Source organism: Chiloscyllium plagiosum, unplaced genomic scaffold, assembly GCF_037043375.1.
Source record: "Chiloscyllium plagiosum isolate Xiang-an unplaced genomic scaffold, Cpla_swu_hap1 HiC_scaffold_8, whole genome shotgun sequence".
NCBI classification, from domain to species: Eukaryota; Metazoa; Chordata; class Chondrichthyes; order Orectolobiformes; family Hemiscylliidae; genus Chiloscyllium; species Chiloscyllium plagiosum.
Window position 1 is genome coordinate 57,187,026 of NW_028270146.1, and position 25,080 is coordinate 57,212,105.

Consider the following 25,080-nt stretch of genomic DNA (forward strand, 5'->3'; position numbering starts at 1 on the left):
GGGTGCTGTGGCCGGGTATTAGGGATTTTTGGGGTGAGGGGGGCTGTGGCCGGGTATTAGGGATTTTTGGGGTGAGGGGGACTGTGGCCGGGTATTAGGGATTTTTGGGGCGAGGGGGGCTGTGGCCGGGTATTAGGATCTTCTGGGGTGAGGGGGGCTGTGGCCGGGTATTAGGGTTTTCTGGGGTGAGGGGGGCTGTGGCCGGGTATTAGGATCTTCTGGGGTGAGGGGAGCTGTGGCCGGGTATTAGGATCTTCTCGGGTGAGGGGAGCTGTGGCCGGGTATTAGGATCTTCTCGGGTGAGGGGGGCTGTGGCCGGGTATTAGGATCTTCTGTGGTGAGGGGAGCTGTGGCCGGGTATTAGGATCTTCTCGGGTGAGGGGGGGCTGTGGCCGGGTATTAGGGTTTTCTGGGGTGAGGGGGGGCTGTGGCCGGGTATTAGGGTTTTCTGGGGTGAGGGGGGGCTGTGGCCGGGTATTAGGATCTTCTGGGGTGAGGGGAGCTGTGGCCGGGTATTAGGGATTTTGGGGGTGAGGGGGGCTGTGGCCAAGTATTAGGGTCTTCTGGGGTGAGGGGTGCTGTGGCCGGGTATTAGGGATTTTTGGGGTGAGGGGGGCTGTGGCCGGGTATTAGGGATTTTTGGGGTGAGGGGGGCTGTGGCCGGGTATTAGGGATTTTTGGGGCGAGGGGGGCTGTGGCCGGGTATTAGGGATTTTTGGGGTGAGGGGGGCTGTGGCCGGGTATTAAGGATTTTTGGGGTGAGGGGGGCTGTGGCCGGGTATTAGGGTCTTCTGGGGTGAGGGGGGCTGTGGCCAGGTATTAGGGGTTTTTGGGGTGAGGGGGGCTGTGGCCGGGTATTAGGGGTTTTTGGGGTGAGGGGGGCTGTGGCCGGGTATTAAGGATTTTTGGGGTGAGGGGGGCTGTGACTGGGTATTAGAGATTTTTGGGGTGTGGAGTCTTGGGGTATTAGGGTCTCTGAGGAGAGACCTTGGCTCTCTGTTGAAGCTTTGGATGACTGAGGTTGATGTGGGGGAAAGTTGAGCAGCAAGCAGTGTGTCCCGATTATCCGGACCTCGGGCTTCCTGTCGTTTTCACGCAGATAGAAACCTGTTTGTCCAGGTTTTGCTGCTGTTCCTGGGCGGGCGCTCCCTCAGTCGCCATTTGTTAAACCCATCTTATTCTCGTTTCAGAGTCGTTTCTCCTTCAACAGATTCATGGTAAGAAATGTCAGAATTTTGTTGTGTAAATTGCATTGCACTGCCATGTAGGTTTTTAAGCGTTTGATGAACGATCTCTGGTGCTGGACTATAGTACTGCCTTCACTCCCAACCCGCGGGGGTTTTTTCCCCCTTGTGTTTGGGGTTAACCTCTACATTGAAAAGTTTTTATTAGCACTGTTCATAATATTACGATGTTTCAGACCACTCGACGTCTATTTGAGTTATTTCAGAGCGCAGTCACTGTTGAAGTTTTCACATTGATAAACTGTAGACTGAAGATTGGCATTTCGTGGGAAGACCACAAAAACAAAATAAGTTAACTACTAGAGATGTGACTTTCTTTAAACAAAAAGGTAGAAAATGCTGACAACATTCAGGCGGCATCCGTGAGGAAACCAGGCAAGTTAATTCATGTTTAAAGCCTGGGACTGATGTTGGATCAGTTCGTTAATTGTTCACAGGAGAATTTTTTTAAAAATTACCACTGTCTTCGTGCTATAAGCTGATGGTTGTTCTCTAAATCATTGGCTTTAAGTGAGATCTACATGGGTGATCTAGAGCCATAGTTTCATAGGGATTTATCCACCAAGATATCTTTAAAATACAAGCTTAGAGAACGGTGCAGATGAATTCTGATACTCTCCCCTCGACAGAAATACATACGTTTTCACCATGTTTTATTTGTTTTCAAGCAGAACAACAAGTACTATACAAAAGACATCTGCATTATTACCATTCATATCTATGCTTGAACAAATGCCACAAACTATCATTTTGAAGTTACCTTTTCATATCCCAGTTTACTCATACTGCTGAAACTAAGTGTACTCTTGTTTTATCATAAGGGTTTTGGAGTTCAGGGAGTTGCTTCTGTTAAACCTGTTGCCATTGTAGGTAATTGTAGCTATGTTTCTGTTTCTGTAGAAACCATATTCTTAGCACAGTTGCTAATAATAATAATTTTCATTCTGAGAACAGTAGCTACAAACTACCAGGTGCAATGCAGTTTTACTGGGCTTTGTTGACATTTATGGTGATACCAGTCACACACCTACTCTAGCTATCTAGGACTGTCTGCATTCCAGCAGTGTTAAAAGCATTTGATTTGTGAATATCTCTTCTTGAGTACTAGTTAGAACTTCATATTCTCCAGGACTGTTTGACTTCTGCGATCTGTTTAGTTAAATTTGATTTTATATCATTTCCTGCAACAAACTTGCATGGCAGGCAGTGCCTTGTAGTACAAAAATGTTTCATAGAATTGTACAAACTTATAGTCCATTTGGATGGAAAGATAGAAAATAGGTGTGGGAGGAGCCTGTTCAGCCCTTTGAGTCTGCACCACCATTCAATACGATCACAGCTGATCACGCGACTTCAGTGTCCCACTCCCGCTTTCTCTCCATACCCCTTGATCCTTTAGCTGCAAGGGAATGTCCAGCTCCCTCTTGAATATATCTAATGAACTAGCCCCAACAGCTTTCTGTGGTAGAGAATTCCACAGGTTCACTACTCTGAGTAAAGAAATTCTTCCTCATCTCAGTTCTGCATGGCTTATCCCTGTGATCCCTGTTCTGGATTTCCCCAATATCAGCAACATTCTTCCCACATCCAGCCTGTCCAGTCACATCAGGATTTTATATGTTTCTATGAGGTCATCCCTCATTCTTCTAAATTCTAGTGAGTACAAGCTTAGTCATCCAGTCTTTCTTTATATGTCAGTGCTGCGATCCCGGGAATCAGTCTGGCGAACCTTTGTTGCTATTGAGGGAGTCCAGCAATGTCCTTCCTCAGACTACGAGACCAAAACTACACACAATACTCGAGGTGTGGCCTCACCAAGGTCCTGTGTCTATGCAGCAAGGCATCACTACTCCTATACTCAAATCCTCTCGTTATGAAGAACCAACCTTCCACCAAGACACCCAGGGCTCAAGCACCTCGCCTTTTCCTAAACTGCCACCATTCAGATAATAATCTGCCTTCCTGATTTTGCCACCAAAGGGGATAGCCTCACATTTAACCACTTTATGTTGCATTTGCCAAGTATGTGCTCACTCAGCCAGCCTGTCAGAGTCACTCTGCAGCCTCTTAACATCCTCTTCACAGCACACATTGCTACCCAGCCTAATGTTATCTGCAAATTTGGAGATATTACAATCAATTCCTTAGTCCACATTGTTAATGTGAACAGCTGTAGTCCTGCAGTAACCCATTCGCCAGTGCCTGCCAGACTGAAAAGGACCCGCTTATTCTAACTTATTGCCTCCTATCTGCCAACCAGTTCCCTATCCCCATCAATATATTACCTCTGGTACCATGAGCTTTAATTTTGCTTACTAATCACTTGTGTGGGACCTTGTCAAAAGCCTTTCGAAAGGCTAGATACACAACATCCACTGATTCACCCTTGTCCACTCTCCTGGTCACATCCTCAAAAAATTCCAGAATATGTCCAGGATGATTTCCCTTTAGTGAATCCATACTACTTTGACCAATCCTGTCACTGCTTGCTCAGCTATTGCATCCTTATTGACTTTACCATTTTCCCCACCACCAATGTCAGGCTAAACGGCCTATAAATCCCTGTTTTTTTCCCTCTCCCTCCTTTTTAAAAAAGTGGGGTTACATTAACTACTCTATTTCAATGGAATTCTTCCAGATTTTATGGAATGCTGGAAAGTGTTCACCAATGCATCCACTATTTCTAGGGCCACTTCCTTAAGTAATCTTGGATGCAGAGCATCAGACCCTGGGCCCTTATCAAGTTTTAAACCCATTAATTTGCCCAGTACTATCTCCTGACTAATAAAGATTTCCTTCAGTTCATCCTTCATGTTTGACCCTCTGTCCCCTAGCATTTCCAGTTTGACTCATCATGTCAGTGTTGGCCTTAAGAGTGGTTGTGCTTAGTTCTACATCCTGCTACTTATTTGTGACCCTGATAGTTCTTCATGTTTAGGTACCTTTTTTAAAGTGTTTGTAAAATCATCTTCCAGCTCATTTTCCAGAGACAGCATTCCCAATCTCAACAAGGCTATGTGAAAGTAATCTCCTGTTTACCCCTCCACACATTTTCTCAATGATTTTGAATCTAGAACTTGTACTTATTGCTTCCCTCAGCAGAGAAATTTCCCCTCATTCCTGATGAAGGGCTTATGCTGAAACGTCAATTCTCCTGCTCCTCGGATGCTGCCTGACCAGCTGTGTTTTTCCAGCACCACACTCTTGACTCTGATCTCCAGTATCTGCAGTTCTTACTTTCTCCTAGAGAAATCTCCCCATCGAGCTTTTGAGTATCTCAAGCTCCTGAGCATCAGACTCCTACTTATATCAGCATCTAACTTTTTGTGTTTCCAGGAATAAAGTCCTAACTTCTACAAACCCTCAATCTCAGTAGCATCCGAGTAAATTTCCTTTATATCTATCGGCTTTCTGAAGTGTGTTGCCTGGAATTGCTACTATTCTATAGTGGAGGCTTAACCTAACTTATTGAAATGTACAAGGTTCTGAAGGGGCCTGCCAGAGTAGACTCTGTGAGGTTATTTCCTTTGGTTGGGGAATGTGGAACAGAGGGATACAATTCCATCTTCGTATTTTCCACATTTTAAGCTTTAGTTGAAATCTTATTACTTGTTTCTTTTTCTTTTCATGTATTGCTCCTTTTCTCTTTCACTCATTCTCTTTCTCTCTCCCTCTCCCTTTAGCCATGTCCTAGAAAATAGAATATTTACAAATAAAAAATTATTGCTGACTGTTAAATTCCTTCTTGCTCCACACCCCCTTCCTGATGAAGGGCTTATACCCAAAACATCGATGCTCCTGCTCCGCGGATGCTGCCTGACCGGCTGTGCTTTTCCAGCGCCACACTCTTTGACTCTGATCTACAGCATCAGCAGTCCTCACATTCTCCTCTCTGCAACCATTCATGCTTTGTAATGTAATGAAAATGCAGATGTTAATGATACAATGATTTAACACTGAAGTTGGTAATCATGTGCTTTTGAATCACTGAGAAGAGAGGATGGAATAACCTGGAATGGAGAGGTGTGCTATAGAGATCAGTACCATATGTAATGGTGCACAAAGAACAATTTATTGGAACTCCTGGAAGTCAGACAGTACAAACATTAAGATTAGAATTCTACCATTCAGTAAGAAAACGGTTGGTCTGTTTGTTTCAAATTCCACATTCGCAATTATTCCTATAACCCTTAAATGCATTGCCTGAAAAAAATCTATCTCTGGCTTAAAAATATTCAAGCAGCCCACTTCCACTACCTTCTGAGGCAGAGAGTTATAAAATCATACAGCCTTCTGGGAGACAAAGATTCTCCTCTTCTCTATCCAAAAAAAGATGACCTCTGATTTTTAAATCCAAGGTCCCCGCCCCACCCCACATTGTTGGATTCACCCGTAAGAGGAAACATAACTTCCATGTCCACCTTGTTAAGACCATTCAGGATTTTAAATACTTCAATTAAGTCACATTCTGCTGTCCGAAACTTCAGTAGAGACCTGCCCATTCTGTCCAACAATATTTCACTATTGGTTAAACCAGGGACCTGGATGTTCACACCATGTAGAATCAGTACAGTTTAAGGGAGCGATCTGTCAGCAATGCAGGATAGAATCTCCAAGTTCCAGACTTTATTTCAGCCTAATGCATAAGGTCTGATAAAGTGAGGATGGTATCTGTAAAGTTAGTCAAGATTGTCCTACTGGACCATTGGTACTTTCTCATGAGAGAGAAATGACTGATGGTGGTTTAATCTGAGGGCTACCATGTCTCAGGTTAAGGGAGAGATTGAGACGGTGAGTCTATCAGTAAAGACAGATCAAATTAACTTGCATATTTATTATGTTTGGAAGTTGTGAGCTTATTTTTGTTATAATTCAGTTCTAAAATTTAGAATTTATTTCTTAGTGACAAAAATTAATTTTGATTTGGTTTATTATTGTCACGTGTACTGAGGCACAGTGAAAAATGTTGTCTTGTGTGCTTTACAGGCAGATCGTACTATACAAGTGCATTAGAGTAATTTTAACTTGTCACCTTTGTTTTTCAGGATGAATTAGCTGTAAGTATATATGTGTAAATTTCTGCCAAGTCAAAGAACAGGTAAAACTTCAAAAGACAATGCCTTAACAATTGATATTCATGCAGACTTCGTGGAAATAATACTTTATAAGTACTTTGAAAATGTGTGCAATTTTAGTGATTTAATTTTTGTCTTTTCTCCTCTAATTTTGTGCTGATTCTCTCTCTCTTCCTGCCTTCCATGTGTGGTTCATCATGGCAATTACAGCTGTGAGTATTGGCAGGCGACATCTTGCATGAGTCTTTTTTCGCCTCTCCACATTTCCACCCACCCCTACCTGACTTACAAAAAATTAGAGAAAACTATGATCCACTGAGCAGATGACCCACTGTTCATCAAATGGTTAATTTGACAGAAATAAAACCTGTTCTGCCAGAGGATTTTGGGAGCAAGAATTGATCAGCAATGCACATTCCAGAATATGCAGGAATGTGGGGTGTGGCGAGGAGCCAGTGAGTATGTTGACTAGAATGAGCTACAGAAGAGTGGCGAATCAGACCTGTGTCACATTAGCAAGTAGATTCCACGTTAGGTAATGCTCAGGTCACAAGGAGACCTTATCTGGTTGTTATGGCATTTTTTTGTCAAATTCTGCTTTGATATCCTGAGAATTTAAGGTCTTTACCTATGTTTTTCAGTTCCTATTATTGATTCAGTCATTTTTTTTCAATGAAAAACAAACTATTCAACATTTTTGTAATTACATCGATTTAATTCAGCATGTTCAGAGACATTGGAGCATAGAATTTTGGTCATTACATGCATGTAAGTTTTTGCCACCACCACCCCCACCCCCACCCCCAATCTGTGTCTCTTTTAATTGCTTGTACAGACATCATTCATCTTTCACTGAGACAGGCTCTAATCTTTCTTTCTCATTTAGGTTGCTTCAGTGTCATCTGGTCATTCAATCCTTGATGAAAGTCTTTGCTTCTACATCGTCATTTGTGAAGTTCATTTGTCATTCACCCTCACCACTCCTCCACACTCCTTTTTCACTGCTCTCCTTTCAAAATTGAAAGCTTTGTTTTGTTAAGAACTTATTAGTCATTGAGGCTCCACAAGAGTGAAAGGGCAACACTTCGGGGGTTTTGGTGGAGTGATAAATGCCAGTCTGCTGAGTTCTTGCTCCCTGAGCTAACTCATGGAGATTTTATTTTTTTTTCCAATTCTCAGAGAGTGGAGTTGCTCAGATGATTGATTTTGTATGACTGAGAATATTCTGATTGACAAAGCTCCATTTAAGAAGTGCTTCAGACTCATTCGTGTGATTGCCTTAACAACAAAGCTATGGTCAAACTTTGAGGGATAAAAATTGTGGTATGTAAGTTATATGGTCACCAAAAATAGCCAAGGACAAAGCTGAATCCCATTCTTGCCCAATATCGAGATACATTCCCTTGCCACTTTTGGGGAAGCAGGAAAGTTAGTTGTTCTTCTTAGTTCATTCACATTTAAGATGGAAAAGTGATGTGGCTTGATGTTATCCAGATGAGATGAAGTCTGTTCTCTGAAAAAGATTAAATAGAGGATCTTGCTCCATGCACTAATAAATGAGCTATTGGTCAACTATTTTACTTTATCTTTTAGTTGGAAGATGCTTTGGGTCCTGATTTTTCAAATGCTAACAAACTCCAGTCTGGTGGTGTGAGCCCACAGCCTGGATGGCCGAGCCCACAGCCTGGATGGCCGGGCCCACAGCCTGGATGGCCGGGCCCACAGCCTGGATGGCCGAGCCCACAGCCTGGACCGGGAGGCCAAATGCCTCCTGCTTCTGGTTCACCTGGAGCCCCTAATCAGCCTGGGCAAGGATATGCCACATTGGTAGGTGTTGATCTTTTGAATTAAATAAATAGTGCATATTATGATTTCAAGAAGTGGTAAAACTTGTTTTCAGTGTAAGTGATCTGCAACTGAAATTGAGAATCTTCAAATCTCTAGTGTTTGAGACTTGTGTGCTTATTTTCAGCCACGTTTTGAATATGGATCAAATTATTTCATTTGATTCTCTTGATCTTACAACAGACTAGAAAACTTTACAAGAAACTTCACACAGCTGCTGAGGGAAGTAAATAGGTAAATAACTATTGTAGAAGAGTTAGGAAAAGAGGCTTAAGCTGAGTGTCAATTATGTATTTTAAGAAGACTTTAAATGACATGGCAAAGTGATTGTAGAATTGAAATGTGACAACATATGAGGAGGAGAATGAATACTTGCACTTCCCCACAGACTTTCTTTGATTTTTATTTTCACTAGAACTTACTTTAACTGAAGAATTAGTTCACCACAAAACTCTCCCAGAGAGTCTGAGGACTGTGTGAACAGAATTTGTCCTTAAGTTATCAAATTGTAGATTTGTTAAGTGAACAGCTAACAGTTCGAACCAGAAATAGGCAGAATAGTGAATTCAATATCAAATCATCTTTAGAAAGTAAGAGGAGGAGAAAGATCGAATGAAGACAAATACAAATTAAAACACTGTTTTGAAATCTAACAATAATTATGATCTAAAAAAAACATAAGGTATATATTGCAGAAGCAGACCATTCAGCCTAATCAGTCTATGTGGTCGTTCATTCTCCAAGTAATTCTTCTCTCTCTTCTCCAAATGCTTGTCTACTTTCTTCTTAAATGCATCCATACTATCAACGCCAACTACTCCCTTAGTGTAAATAAGTCTGATGAAAGTTCTGAAGGATACTCCAAACTTCTAAAAGTTCATTTTTAACACTAAAGGGAAGAAAAGGCTTGCATTTCTATAGCATCTTATAATCAATTAAATACTTGCAAAGTATCTTAATAAACAGTTGTTTAACAGTAATTAAGACTTTTTTAGATCCCAACCTTTTACTTGTATTGAAATAGTCAAGCCCTAATTTCTGTGAGTTTAATGGATGTGCATAACACCCATAGCAAATTCGCACTTGCATTTATTTCAATGACAAGTGTCTCAGCAAGATAGCAGTATGGTGAACTTTCTGGAGAAACAGGGAAACTTATGGCAACTTCCCAATTTCAATGTTTAACTGAGCGTATGCATCACTGTTAGCTGCAGTCTAATTTGTACTTCAATAATGATGAATGTTGTTATCCTCACTATTAATTGTACAAAGCAATCTAGCTCATTAAGAATGTACTACATAGATTCATCCAGAATACAATCAGGAATGGAAACTATAGTTATAAGAAACCCTTCAAGGTAATGAAACTAATTTTGTTGGACCTCTCTTGTGATGGAAGTGCTAGTCAGTGCTATACAATATTCTCCTGTACTTAATAGCCCTCTGGCTATCCAAATTTAGACATGAATTATGGTCACAAAGGTGTGGTATTGAATGATGAACAAAGCAATACAGGAGTGATGAATCATCTTATTATTGGAAAGGGAAGAGAGAATTCTGCTTGCAGCTGGATTTATCATTTCATTTTGGATCAGTAACACACTGGGACAATTTGCATTGCCCACTCATTGGACATTTTCTAAATTTAATTGATGTGTATGTATCTTCCTTCAATTTAAAGGAAATTGAGAACCCAATCTGATTTAAAAACTCCAACATGTACTGCCATTTGTTAGTGTCTGAATGCAGCCTGGCACATAAATGGAATGCATTTAGCACAGCGTAAAACTAGAAATTCTGTAGAGTAAATGGAATATTGATAGAATTGTAAATCTTGAATCTTTCTATTTCCGATTTCATATTTTTTTCTTTTCATTTGATATTTCCAGCCAGTACCTTATGACCTTCCTATCCCAGGAGGTTGGCAGCCAGGGAGAATGGTCAAGGTAGTTGGAACTGTCAAAATGAATGCTGAAAAGTAAGTTTTTTTTAAATATGGATGAAACCTTTTTAACGTTTACTTAATATTACACCAATAGTATCCTTCCAGCTTATGTGAGAGTACAGTACTAGCCAATTGTTTGTTACCCACATGATATTAGAAATATGAGGACCACACCCTCTGCAGGTATTGTTATTAGAACGCATTTGTATAGCTTTTGTCATTCTTCATTCACATGGCCATTCTTGATATTTGAATTTGACTATTAGTTTTGAAGTTCATTTTGGTCCCTTGGAAAGACTGGTTGGATCTTCAGCTGCAGGACCAGGAAATCATTTCGAAGCTGAATTCTGCCACTTTTTCTGACTTACCATTTCAAGAGGAGTGACTCCGAGTGAATTGGAACTCATGTGAGGCACAAAGAAAGGCATAATTGTCAAAGGCCTTCAAACCTTGAAAAACCTCACAATAAAATTCCTTACTGATCCCTGCAGATTGACTGACAGATTGAACAGTGGCTTGTATTCCATTAGGCCTTATTTTTGCCTTCCCTCCATTGTTCATTTGCATGGCAACACTTAGTATTCTGAGCCTTGATCAGGAAAAATCCACTTTGTAGACGCAATGGTACAATGTGTTTTGCCTAACATCGAAATTACCCAGCCTTTGCAAAGAGAACAGCACCGGCACCTAGAGCAATTTGGAAATTTTAGTCTGCCACACTTTGATGGTGGAGCAAGAACTCTGGAACTTTTAGCTCTAGATTTATGTCTGCATTGATCAATGGAACAGTAGGCTTTTCAGTGGCTGACAGATGCTGAAGGTTATATGAGAGACAGCAGCACAAATAGTGAAGCTACTCCACTTTTCAATAAACATATGTAGAATAGTGTCAGATATTACTTATTTTTTAACTGCCTTCCAATATATAAGATTCATATTTTGCCTTTTGCATGTTTTTCTTCTACAATCATTACTGAAGCAAGGATGAAAGATCGGGTAGGTTTGGATTGGATTCTTTGCAGTAGCAAAGCTTGAGAGAGGACCTGATGAGATGTATAAGATTGAGAGTAGCATTAATAGGGTGGATAGGAATGTATTTCTTCCATTTGTACAAAGGTCAATAACTGAGAGATGTAGGTTTAAGATAAGTGGTAGAAAGCGAAGAAGAGAGTTCAAGAAAATTATTTTCACTGAGGGTGGTAGTCAAGAACTTACTGCCTGAAAGAATAGTTAAATCAGAAACTCTTGTCACATTTAAGCAACATTTATATCTTCATTTACATGGCCATGGCCTCCATTGCTTTGAGCCAAAAGCTGAAAGATGGGATTAGTATCATCAGATCAGTGATCAGCATGGAAAATGTGGGTTGAATAGCCTCCTTGGATGCGATAAATATAGGGGTGTGATCCAGTTGTTGTCTAAATTGGAAACCAAGGACACGAGTAGGTGAAATTACCCAGAGTGAGACATGAAGGGACAGAGTGTCCAAACATATAGCAGCTAATATCAAATGAGAAAACATAGTTAAAAAGGCAAAATTAGTATTTGGAACAAATCAATGGTGCAAATAGAGGTTCTGAATCCAGAAGTCAATACATCTGCATGCTGACCATTTGAGCTGCCACACTGAAGCAGCATCAATCATAAGATCTAGGAGCAGAATTAGTCCATTTGGCCATCAAGTCTGCTCTACCATTCAATCATGGCTAAAATTTTCCAGGCTGCTCTCTGTACTCCTTGATCACCTTACTAATCAAGAACGTATCCATCTCTGTGTCTTAAGTAGGTGACACAGATTAACCACCCTCTTGCTGAAGAAATTCCTCATCTCAGTTGTAAAGTGTCGCCCCTTGACTCTGAGGCTGTACCTTCGGATCCTAGTCTCTCCTACCAGTGGAAACATCTTCCCCACATTCATTCTATCCAGGCCTCTCAGTATTCTGTGGCTTTCAATGAGATTCCCCCAAACCTTATAAATTCCATCAAGTCCATCCTGTTCCTGTAGTCCTACTTTTCAGATAATTGTCCATGTTTCCTTTTGAAGGTCTGCATTGAAATTGGCTCTGTTGCTTTCTCTGGCAATGCATTTCAGGATTTAAATTTTCTTTTAATATTCTTTTCTCTCCTGTTGCCTTAGATTATTTTGCCATGAATCTGAAATGGTCCTCTGTAGTTCTTGACCAATCTGCCAATTGGAACTGTTTTCTTTCTCTCTCAATTTGACCTGGATCTGATGATTTTTAAGCACCTCTATCGAATTTCCTCTCCACCTTCAATGATGAGATCAGCCCCAAGTTTGCTACTCTGTCCAGATGTCTGGTTCCGAGGATTCTCAATCTTTCCTGCAACCTCTCCAATGTCTTCATCCTTCCTTCGAGCGTCGTACCCAGAATTGGGCACAACAGTTCTATTGAGGCCATACCTATGTTATATAAAGGTGGTTGATAACTCACTTTTGTACTCTGCCTCTAATAATTTTTTTATTTTTTAAAATCTGTTTCTTAATGTGTCCTGCCAACTTCAAAGATCCATGCACATACAGTCCCATCTCCTCTGCCCTTTTCAAAAATATATCCTAATGTTTTGGTTGGAAGAACAAGGATAGGTATCACTTTACAATTCTTTGTATTGAATTTCATCTGCCGTGTATCTTGAAGTCCTATCACCATCCTCCTGTCAGTTCACTATACTTGTAGCTTATACTATCTGCAAATTTAGAAATTGTGCTTCATCATCTTCCTCTGCATGAGTGGGGGTATGATTTAGAGAAACGCACTTACTATACAGTCCAATGCCCTGTAAATTTAAGTGCAGGTGTAAGATAATGCCTACCCTTGGTGTACACTGCTTGTGAAAAAAGTGCTGCTTGTTTGCTTCCAGCAAAAATGTTTTACGCCAGTGGAAAGAAGGCTTATTTCTTATTGAAGGTGCTCATTCTAAGGGGTATGGATAAGCTGGAGTCTGGCTGTGGCACATACTTCAGCTCAGAGTGAGGTAGATATCTGGCATAAACTCCCTAAAGGAAGTAGTTTGGGTTTGGAGGGATATGGGCCAGTGCTGGCAGGTGAGACTAGATTGGGTTGGGATATCTGGTTGGCATGGACAGGTTGGACCGAAGGATCTGTTTCCATGCTGTACATCCCTGACTCTTAAGTAGAGACCCAGTAGGACCACTCCTCCTATGAGACCTTCTTTTACAAGATCATTTTTGTGAACCTCTTCTGGACCATTTCCAAGGGCAGCTCATCCTTTCTTAGATACAGGGCCTAAACTGCTCACAATATTCTAAATGTATACAACCTTAGTAGTATATCTCTGCTCTTGTATCAGCCCTCTTGAAATGAAAGTTAACATTGCATTTGCCTTCCGAACTGCCATCTGAATCTGCATATTAACCTGAAGAGAATCCTGAACTCAAATTCCCAAGTCCCTTTGTGCTTCAGATTGCTGAAGACCTTCCCTATTTCGAATATGGTATACACCTCAATTCTTCCTATCAAAGTGCGTGACATCACACATTCCCACATTGTATTCCACCTGCAACTTCTTTGTCCATTCTCCTGATATGTTTATGTCCTTCTGCAACCTTGCCACTTCCTCAACACTACTTGCCATACCACCTATCTTGGTGTCATCTGTAAATTTAGCAACAGTGCCCTCAAGATTGTTAATGTATTATATGAATAGTGTTGGTTCTAGCACTGACCCCTGTGAAACTCCACCAGCCACCACCTGTCATCCTGAAGAAAAATCCCGTTATTCCTATTCTCTGCCTTCTGCAAGCGAGCCAGGTGAGGAGTGAGGAACGATAGCACCTTCTTTATTCAGCCCCTCGCAGCTGGCCACAAGAAGGTTAATCTAAAAAAGGAGGATCCTTTCCCTCATGGATACCTTTCTCAATTCCATTGTACTCATGCTGTTTGAGAAGTAGACTTCCTTAAGTTAATCAAAGAGTGAGTCTATTAGTTTAAAAATGCAAGAGAATTTAAAATACCACAATATGCACGTAAGATTAGAAATGAGAAATGAATAAAAATATAACAGTTAAAAAGGACATACAAATTGGTATTTTTTTAATTCTTGGGGAGTAGTGGTGAATTGTAGTGGCTGTTAAGTTGGGTGATTATGGTGGAGTTGGCTCTGGAAGTTGAACAATTGATTTGAAGATTCTGGGTTTTGCAGGTTTGCCAAGAGGAGTTGTCCTGTTTCCAATTTGGCAGCCATCTTTGATGATAACTTGTGTGTGAGAGAGAAAGCGTTTCCACTGTTTCCTTTATGGCCAATGTTCTCCAGCTGTAGCCTTTGCAGTATACTCTAACCCAGTAGCACTAGAAAATTAAACTAGTTCAAATACACCTATGGTGCTTTTGGTTTTCAACTCCTCTTGTGTATTCCCAGATGGTGTGTAGGGCCCTGATTGGATAGGCTGGAGGAGCAAGCGTGAGGGAGTTGAGAGAATTAAAAGCAAAAATAACTTTTCTGTGTATTAAAGAGAGAGAGAGGAAATAATTTCCTTGCTTTGGGATTAGTTTAAAAGAAAATCTTTTTGGAGTTGCGTTTCTTTTCCTGTTTCCAACAGAAAAAGAAAGTACGAGAAATGATTCTGGAGATGAGGGAAATGGCAGGGGAGTGGGATTAGCTGAGTCATAATTGCAGAGAGCCTGCACAGACAAAGAAGCTGAATGACTGCTCTCTGTGCTGTTTCTATTCTAGGAATAGGATCTTTTGTCCAATGTAGAGCTGCCTTTAGAACTTACAAGGAGGTGAAGTAATGAAGTAACCAATTCCACAGCACTTTTTTGTGGTGGTCTTCTATAGCTCCAATGAAGTTATCATTTGCTCTATTAATATCCCACATACAAAAAGTTTAGATACTGCCAAAAATGTACATTGTACATTCGAGAGAATGACAGCTGACAGTTGCTGCGTATCCTTGGATACTGACTTCAGAGCAATACATGTTGGTACAATGCTCTTCAATTAGAAACTCTCTTATATTTAGGGTCTCATGACACCAAAGCTGTGGGCAGTTTTCTCCTCTGCTTGGACATTAGTACAGCTGTGCCTACATGCCACTCCTAACTTCTTGTATTTTGTTGCATCACATCCTTCCTGATGCTGTCTAATTTTGTCTCAGTAAAAGCCTGACCGGTGTGTGGGTGCAATAAAGCAGCTGATGCAGAAAATGGCATTCAAGACTTTGGAAAATAGGTAGGACCAGGCCCCAGGGGTTCCTTCATCCTCCTCCTCATGATTGTCAGAGTCAACAAGGAAGAAATTTGTGTCTTATTCTCTTGTTGCTGTTCCACTTCTTTTCCCTGTTGTGTATGGTAAATTTATAGGCGAGTTCAAGCTCAGAATGAATTATTACTGTCTGGGAGTCAGGGGACAAAGAAAGGGTCGAAGTTTATAACAGTTATTCACAGGAATCCTATGGTAATAGTAGAAGTTTGTAATCTGATGTCGGCAATATTTCTGTAATCTCACCATATCAGATATGAAGGTCAACATGGAGATCCTTTGATCTCCATGATCACCTCCCTGTAAACTATGAGTTGCTTCAGGTTGGAGGCCCGCCTCCCTCACGTTATACGATACTTCTTCCAGAAACTATTAAGTGCAAGTACATGTTCAGCTGTTACACATGTAGCTGGTGTGGGAACGGATTTGAGAAATGTGGTGGTACCTTAACTGGAGGAAGGGATTTTAAGATTATGTTTTTCAGGTAATTGATGTTTGATTCTTGAAGGAGTCTGTGGTGATAGTGGGCACTTTGATAACCATAATCTAGGATCTTTGGTTAATATGTTAATTATTTGAGTACATAACAGAAGTTTAGTCATTTAACTCTTCCCTTGAGCCTGAAGGGTATGCTGGTCAGAAGGAAGATGGAGCAAGTGCAATAATTTGTACTCCTCAATCATGTCGATGAATTTTTGTGCCACTGGTTTGCAGTCCCAGGAGTGAGGAATTGGCAATTCCTGCTAGTGCTACTTTCACCACATGGCACAACCTGTATTTTTGTGGTCACCTGGCATGGACATCCCAGTAGTCTGTGTTGCTTGAGCTTAACTTTATTCAGGAGGGTTTGCAAGTCTGTGTTCAAGAAATTGCAGCCATTTTTTTTCCTTTACCTCTGTTTTGCCCGATTCAGCTAAGTTAGCCAATCATAGTTCCTTAATTAGATGCTGATTTCCCCATGCACTTCTCCAATCTTCAGCTAGAATTTGGAGGTAATCCTGAGGGACAGGACTTACATGTATTTGGAAAGGCAAGAACTGATTAGGGATAGTCAACATGGCTTTGTGTGTGGGAAATCATGTCTCACAAACTTGATTGAGTTCTGTGAAGAATTAACAGAGAGGATCAATGAGGGCAGAGCGGTGGACGTGATCTATATGGACTTCAGTAAGGTGTTCAACAAAGTTTCCCATTGGAGATTGGTTAACAAGGTTAGATCTCATGGTATAGAGGGAGAACTAGCCATTTGGATACAGAACTGACTCGAAGGTAGAAGACAGAGGGTGGTGATTCAGGGTTGCTTTTCAGACTGGAGGCCTGTGACCAGTGGAATACCACAAGGATTGGTGCTGGGTCCACTACTTTTCATCATTTATATAAATGATTTGGAAGTGAATATAGGAGGTATAGTTAGTAAGTTTGTAGATGAGACCAAAATTGGAGATGTAGTGGACAGCGAAGAAGGTTACCTCAGAGTACAATGGAATTTTGATCCAATGGGCTGAGGAGTGGCAGGTGGAGTTTAATTTAAATAAATGTCAGGTGCTGCATTTTGGGAAAGCAAATCTTAGCAGGACTTATACACATAATGGTAAGATCCTAAGGAGTGTTGCTGAACAAAGAGATTTTGGAGTGCATGTTCATAGTTCCTTGAAAGTAGACTTGCAAGTAGATAGGAGAGTGAAGAAGGCATTGGTCAGAGCATTGAGTATAGGAGTTGGGAGGTCATGTTGTGGCTGTACAGGACATTGGTTAGGCCCCCTTTGGAATATTGCATGCAATTCTGGTCTCCATCCTATCAGAAGGATGTTCTGAAACTTGAAAGTGTTCAGAAAATATTTACAAGGATGTTACCAGGGTTGGAGGATTTGAGCTATAGGGAGAGGCTGAACAGGCTGGGGCTGTTTTCCCTCGAGTGTCGGAGGCTGAGGGGTGACCTTATTGAGGTTTATAAAATCATGAGGGGCATGGATAAGATAAATAGATAAGGTCTCTTTTTTTGGGTTGGGGGAATCCAGAACTAGACTTTAGGGTGAGAGGGGAAAGATATAAAAGGGACCTCAGGGGCAACTTCTGCACACAGAGGGTGGTACATGTATGGAATGAGCTGCCAGAGGAAGTGGTGGAGGCTAGTACATTTGCAGCATTTGAAAGGCAATTTAATGGGTATATGAATAGGAAGGGTTTAGAGGGATATGGGCCAAGTGCTGGCAAATGGGGCTAGATTAGGTTAGAATATCTGGTTGGCATGGACGAATTGGACTGAAGGGTCTGTTTCTATGCTGTACTTTTCTATAAGTGGCCTTTAAAGGCTGTATATTAATTTCCATACAGCCATGCACAATTCTTCTGTTTTTTGTGAATCACTGCAACAGTGGATTTGCTAATGAACAGTCCAAGGAAGTTCTTATGTAAATGCCCCTTAAGAATATCTTGAGGCTACAATATCTTCTGCAGAGAAGTGTCGACATGCAATCCAGGTCTGCCTGTTCCTGTGCAGTGTGCTATCTTTGTGGTGTATTCTGTTGCTTTTATTTCTGTTCTGTAAAGGCATTACCTCCTACTTTTCTGAATTGAATTCCATTTGCCACGTTCTGCCCATCAGACCAGCCCACAGATAGCCTCCTGCAGCTTGCAGCTTTCTTCCTTACAGCCAGTCTCATGCCATCTACAAACATCTTCAATCATCTTCTTCTTAAATGGAGCATCATTGAGTCTTAATCATTGATATATCGTGCAATGCCTCTGTCCCTGTTCCTGGGCCAACCTTCTCAGATGTGTGTCCTAACATGTCTGAACAGGTTAAGTTTTAAAAAATCGACGTCATGCTGAACCCTGCGGAATGCTTCTCAAGGTATTTTTAATCACTTACTTACACATTTCTGATGCAGGTGGAACTTTAAACTGGGCCTAGGTTAGGGACAGTATCACTGTGCCACAAGAACCCCCAGAATGTCCCTAGAAGTGGTCTTCCAGTCACAGAAACACCTGTCAACCATTATCATTTGCTTCCTGCAACTGAGCTGATTTTGAATCCAATTTGTGACTTGCCCATGCATATAAGTTTTTAATATCCTGAGTAATTTGCCATGTGCAATCTTCTCAAAAGCTTTGCTAAAGTCCATGTACACTATATCAAACATACTGTCCTCATTGACACTTCTTATTACCACCTCAAAAAAAATGCAAATGCAAGTGAAACATGACCTTAGTAAATCCATTTAAATGTCCCTGAATTATTAATGCCTTTCCAAATATTTCCTCTTATGTTAATCCCATCCAATATTTCAGACTCAACCTGATTGATTATGCATCATTCCCCTCATCAATAAAGGCCAACACATTGAGAACCATACCCTATGTTTTTCGCTTCTCCATGCAGGTGCCTTTTTTTTGGTCTTTACTTGGTCCTCATCTTTCTTTTGATATCCTGTTCTTCTTTGTGTATTTTCACAAGCTCTGAGACTTTGCCTTTGCCTTTTGTTTTTTCGCCAGTGCCTTTTCAGGACATCATGAAAACTGCCCAGCTTTCACTTTTTTTAACCGAGCAATTTTACACTTCAAGCTGAAAGATGAACCATTTTGACTTTACCGAGAGGGATTGCATTATTTTGTTCTCCCTCAGATATGTAAATCGAGTGAAAGATGTATTCGTTCATTACATAGGCAAATTTAGAAGTTTAAAGATAGTATTAGATGCAAAAAAAGGCATAAAAATCGGTAAGAGCAAACAATGGACCTGAGGATTGGGAACAGTTTAAAAGTCAGCACAGGAGGATCAAGGGATTGATTAAGAAGCAGTAAATAGAGTATGAGAGTAGGTTTGCAGGGAACATAAGAACTGATTGTAAAAGTTTCTATAGGTATGTGAAGAGAAAAAGGTTGGTGAAAACGAATGTAGGTGCCTTGTAAATGTCAATATGAAAGTAGTAGGGTATTTTTTTTGCCATTAATGCTTTGATCCTAATGGGGAGCACTGGTGGGAGATAAAAGCTAAGGCAGATTTCTGCTGTCAGGGTTGGGACTAATGGTGGAATTGGTGTCCTTGATGTCAGGGAAGAGGTATAGGTTCATGATATGCCACCTTTTACAGGACAGTAACTAAATTGCAACACTCTCTGCATTCAATATTAGTAAGAAAATTTGGGCTAGTTTCCCAGTTGAATGAAAAATGATGTAAGGTTTTTCTGATCAGGTTAGATGAAAATCAGTAATAGAATCATAGAGATGTACAGCATGGAAACAGACCCTTCAGTCCAACCCGTCCATGCTGACCAGATATCCCAACCCAATCAAGTCCCATCTGCCAGCACCCGGCCCATATCCCTCCAAATCCTTCCTATTCATATACCCATCCAGATGCCTTTTAAACGTTGCAATTGTACCAGCCTCCACTCTTCCTCTGGTAGTTCATTCCACACATGTACCACCCTCTGCGTGAAAACGTTGCCCATAAGGTCTCTTTTATATCTTTCCCCTCTCACTCTAAACCTATGCCCTCTAGTTCTGGACTCCCCGACCCCAGGGAAAAGACTTTGTCTATTTATCCTATCCATGCCCCTCATGGGTTTATAAACCTCTATAAGGTCACCCTTCAGCCTCCGACGTTCCAGGGACAACAGCCTCAGCCTGTTTAATTTCTCCCTATAGCTCAAATTCTCCAATCCTGGCAACATCCTTGTAAATCTTTTCTGAACGCTTTCAAGTTTCACAACATCTTTCCTAGAGGAAGGAGACCAGAATTGCGCACAATATTCCAACAGTGGCCAAACCAGTGTCCTGTACAACCGCAACATGACCTCCCAACTCCTGTACTCAATACTCTGACCAACAAAGGAAAGCATACCAAACACCTTCTTCACTATGCTATCTACCTGCATGCAATTAAGTGTATAAGTCCTGCTAAGATTTGCTTTTCCAAAATGCAGCACCTTGCATTTATCTGAATTAAACTCCATCTGCCACTTCTCAGCCCATTGGCCCATCTGATTAAGATCCCAATGTAATCTGGGGTAACCTTCGCTGTCCACTACACCTCCAATTTTGGTGTCAACTGAAAACTCACTAACTATACCATTTACGCTCACATCCAAATCATTTGTATAAATGGTGAAAAGTAGTGGACCCAGCACCAATCCTTGTGGCACGCCACTGGTCACAGGTCTCCAGTCTGAAATGCAACCTTCCAACAACACCCTCTGTCTTCTACCTTTTGAGTCAGTTCTATATCCAAATGGCTAGTTCTCCCTGTATTCCGTGAGATCTCACCTTGCTAACCAGTCTCCCATGGGGAACCTAGTTGAATGCCTTACTGAAGTCCATATTGATCACCTATACTGCTCTGCAGCCAGAGGTGGCTTACATGGAGAATAGGTACTGGAATGATTTCTTCAGATGAAGAAGCTGTTTCTGTGGTATAAGTTCCACTTAATGTTGGCTAATTTTATTTTCACAGATTTGTCATCGACGTGTGCTCTGGCCAGGATATTGTGTTTCATTTCAGTGCTCGTTTTAGGGAGGCTGGCTTTAATCAAGTAATGGTTCGTAATTCCAGAATCAGTAATGATTGGGGTACAGAAGAAAGGGATGCACCAAGGTTTCCATTTAAATATGGAGAACGATTTGAAGTAAGTGAAATATTCCTATTCCTGATGGCAGCTTTTTTTCTATTGAGTCCTAATGATATGCAAAACAATCTTTGAATGTTAGAAATGTGGCTTGAATTTATTTTAAATTCGTACAGATAAAAGAAATAAACTGTGCAAAATAATTTGAAACTGAGCACAGGGATTTGTAAATTCTGGGGATTTTCTAGGACCTAGTGTTGTGCAACTTTGCCTATATTTTTTTGTTGGAATCATTCCACATTTATGCCAGCCCCTTAGGGGAGATTCTGTTATGGCTAAACATCCAAAGAGGCAATAGCCACATTGAAACGGCCATGGCTCTTGCATGGTACAGAAGCTCTTACCCGACATGAAGGTGAAGGCTGAATGTTGTCGAGGTCTTGGTGCATTTGGATATGGACTACTTCAGTCATGGAGGAGTTGGCCTTGTGCAGTAATCAGCAATCATCCTCACTTTAGACCCTCTGAAAGAAGGAATGTCATCAATGAGGAGTTGAGATGTTTTCGTCCTGAATCCCACTGACTCCAGTTTTGCTGGGACTCCTTGATGCCAAATTCAGCCAATTGCAGCCTTTGTCATGGACAGTCACTCTTGCCTCACTACTAGGATTCGGCCCCTTTGATCATGTTTTGGACAAAAGCTGTAATGAGGTCAGGAGCTGAGTGGCTCTGGAGGAACTCAAACTATATAGCAGGTTTTTGCTGAGCAGATGCTTAATAGCACTGACTACAACCTTCCTTCACGTTGTTGATCATTGAGAATAAACTGATAGGAGGTATCAGATTTGTTCGGCTTTTCACGGGCAGCATCTACTTGGGCTATTATCCACATTGCTGGATACTTTAAATGGAAGTTTGGAAGTATCTAAATTTGTTGGCACTTTAACACAGCAAATAGAAATAAAATTGAATTCAGTAACTGTTGGTCATAGAGTCATAGAGATGTACAGCACAGAAACAGACCCTTCGGTACAACCCGTCCATGCTGACCAGATATCCCAACCCAATCTAGTCCCACCTGCCAGCACTCAGTCCATATCCCTCCAAACCATTCCTATTCATATACCCATCCAAATGCCTCTTAAATGTTGCAATTGTACCAGCCTCCACCACTTCCTCTGGCAGCTCATTCCATACATGTACCACCGTCTGTATGAAAAGGTTGCCCCGTAGGTCTTTTTTATCTTTCCCCTCTCGCCCTAAATCTATGCCCTCTAGTTCTAGACTCCCCCACCCCAGGGAAAAGACTTTGTCTATTTATCCTATTCATGCCCCTCATGGGTTTATAAACCTCTATAAGGTCACCCATCAGCCTCCGACGTTCCAGGGACAACAGCCTCAGCCTGTTCAGCCTCTCCCTGTAGCTCAGATCCTCCAACCCTGGCAATATCCTTGTAAATCTTTTCTGAACGCTTTCAAGTTTCACAACATCTTTCCTATAGGAAGGAGACCAGAATTGCACACAATATTGGCCTAACCAATGTCCTGTACAGCTGCAACATGACCTCTCGACTCCTGTACTCAATACTCTGACCAATAAAGGAAAGCATACCAAACGCCACCTTCACTATCATATCTACCTGCGACTCCACTTTCAAGGAGCTGTGAACAAGGATCGGTGCTGGGTCCACTACTTTTTATCATTTGTATAAATGATTTGGATGTGAACATAGCAGGTATAGTTAGTAAATTTGCAGGTGACACCAAAATTGGAGGTGTATTGGACAGCGAAGAAGGTTACCTCAGATTACGACGGGATCTTGATCAGATGGGCCAATGGCTGAGAAGTGGTACATGGAGTTTAATTAAGATAAATGGAAGGTGCTGCATTTTGGGAAAGCAAATCTTAGCAGGACTTATTCATTTAATGGTAAGATCCTAAGGAGTGTTGTTGAACAAAGAGACCTTGGAGTGCAGGTGGTAAACATAGAGTAGTTATGTATGTAAACTTACTTTCATTTTCTCCAGGTTCTGATTCTTGGTGAACCAAACCAATACAAGTTGGCTGCAAACAATCAACATTTGTTGGAGTTCAAACGTCGTTACAAAACTTTGCAAGATGTTACAAAGGTTTCCACCTACGGTGAAATTGATCTACATGCAATGTTAATGATATAAACACCAAAAAAATTATTTGAATGTTATCTCCAGCACTTACTGAATATACATACATATATATTTTTCTGTTCATTATTTTCTATCCAAACTAATGGCTGATTTGGATTGATTAAAAAGCTGTAACATAATTGAGTATTCCGACAGATTCCCAAACTTAGAATGAAGACTTTTATTAATTGCATTTACTTTACAATTCTGCTATCATTGAATCTGTCTGAGAAAACCAGAGAGTTATTATAACAGGCCATTCAGACCATTGAGTCTATGGGAGTATTTTCCCCAAATAAAATGGCTTGCTTTTCCTGCTTCTTGCTTGTTTTATTACTCTTTAATACTCCCCCTTCTCAGACAATATCTAATTGCTTTCAAAATGACTCAAAGTTTTCTTCATGATTGAGGAAGTCACACTTCACACAGTACTTTTTTTTCCAATCCCTAATTTTCTTGTGTTTGTATTTGACCCTGTCTGCTCAAGTAATTCAACAGAGACAAAAAAAAACTGTAGATGCTGGAATCCAAAATAGACAGGCAAGCGGCTGGAAGAACACAGAAAGGCAGGCAACATCAGGAGGTGGAGAAGTCAACGTTGGTTACTCCCAAAATGTTGACTTCTCCACCTCCTGATGCTGTCTATCTTTGTGTGTTCTTCCAGCCTCCTGCCTGTCTATCTTAATAATTCATCAACCAATACAACCAATTTGTTTTTACATATCTTTATTGTTAACCCTATAAGACTGTGAACACCTTTTATTAGGCCATTTCATAAGCTTCTCAACTACAAGGTGTAAAATGCTAAATTCTCAAGAATTATATCTTCATAATTGGAATTGAAACCTAGCATCATTTCAGTGAATTTATGTTGCATATCTTCCCTTATTCCCATTTCTTTATATCTTTGCAACTATACACGGTACACCACCTACAGCTTATATATTTATTCATCCAAATCCTCAGATTGGAGCTGGAGCTGACTCCAAAACAGCTATTCCTTTCTAAAATGTGTGAAGCTTTGTAGCTTTGTGTAGTCCATCATATACCCACTAATCACCCTGACGGATGACCACCTCCCACCCCACCCCACCCCACCCCCATACACCAAGCACTCTCATTTTTAGGTACCCCACTCACTTCCCCATCCGTCCCATCACTCCCCCCGCTCACTCCCCAGGGCCTTCGGATGATTCCTTCCTGACATACGGCAGTAAGTACAAGAACAAACGTGTAAGTTTTGGCCTACCAGGTTGCTCCTCTGCTAAGTGGACCCTCTCCCCAGTTTTCACTGATGCATGCATTTGGGAGTGGCCAGACTCTGAAATTAGCCAGATAAACCATTAAAAGGTAAATGGGTGACAAATAGAGAATTATTGTCAATCAAACCTGCTCCAACTCTAATCTGAAAATCTGGGCCAATACTGTGATTTAAAATTGAGGAATTGATTATGTGTGTAATTTGACCAAACTTTATATTTACTGATGCAATAAATAAAACTGAACAAATTATTTTGTGTGTATGTGTTAGAACCTTTGTAGGAGGATTACACTGTCACTGTAATCTCATGATTGCATGGGTCACATTACAAAACAAAAATACTTTATCAAATAATCAAGCTGACCAATGAAATATCTTCTCTGGTTTTAAACAATAAAATCTATTAACCAAATTTCTTAAACATAATTATTTGTAATAAACCAAACGGAAGTTGTTTAATGAAGGTACAATAATTGGGTAATGTACATAGTTTGTAATACAGTAATTGAAATACATTTCCCTTCTAAATATTTCCAAAATACAAACAAACCACACACTTTTCAAGGGAAAAAACGTTTTTCCACAGAGACCGGCCCATGTGTTTTTTTTCAGTAAAGCCAATGGTTTATCGTCCTTGAAGACAAAAGGATAAAGCAGAGAATATTACAGATCCTGTTGCTGTGATGTTTTGACATATGGCAAAATCACTAATTATGCACTGAGCTCAACAAGGCT

At 40.8% G+C, this 25,080-nt stretch overlaps 1 protein-coding gene across 1 annotated transcript; it reads left to right on the plus strand.

The window, feature by feature from the left end:
* The first annotated feature begins 1,199 nt into the window (after positions 1-1,199).
* Positions 1,200-24,596, plus strand: lgals3b (lectin, galactoside binding soluble 3b). The gene is made up of 5 exons (XM_087989874.1): positions 1,200-1,217; positions 7,913-8,146; positions 10,054-10,142; positions 20,807-20,978; positions 22,947-24,596. Exons 1-5 carry the CDS (start codon positions 1,215-1,217, stop codon positions 23,094-23,096), a joined length of 648 nt encoding a protein of 215 aa, XP_087846000.1. The 5' UTR covers positions 1,200-1,214; the 3' UTR covers positions 23,097-24,596.
* The last annotated feature ends 484 nt before the right edge of the window (positions 24,597-25,080 follow it).

Bases quoted from the DNA above. Each gene is read 5' to 3' on its own strand.
- lgals3b (XM_087989874.1), top strand. The intron at 8,147-10,053 runs GTAGGTGTTGAT...TGATATTTCCAG, and splicing joins GGCAAGGATATGCCACATTG to CCAGTACCTTATGACCTTCC. The intron at 10,143-20,806 runs GTAAGTTTTTTT...TTATTTTCACAG, and splicing joins GTCAAAATGAATGCTGAAAA to ATTTGTCATCGACGTGTGCT.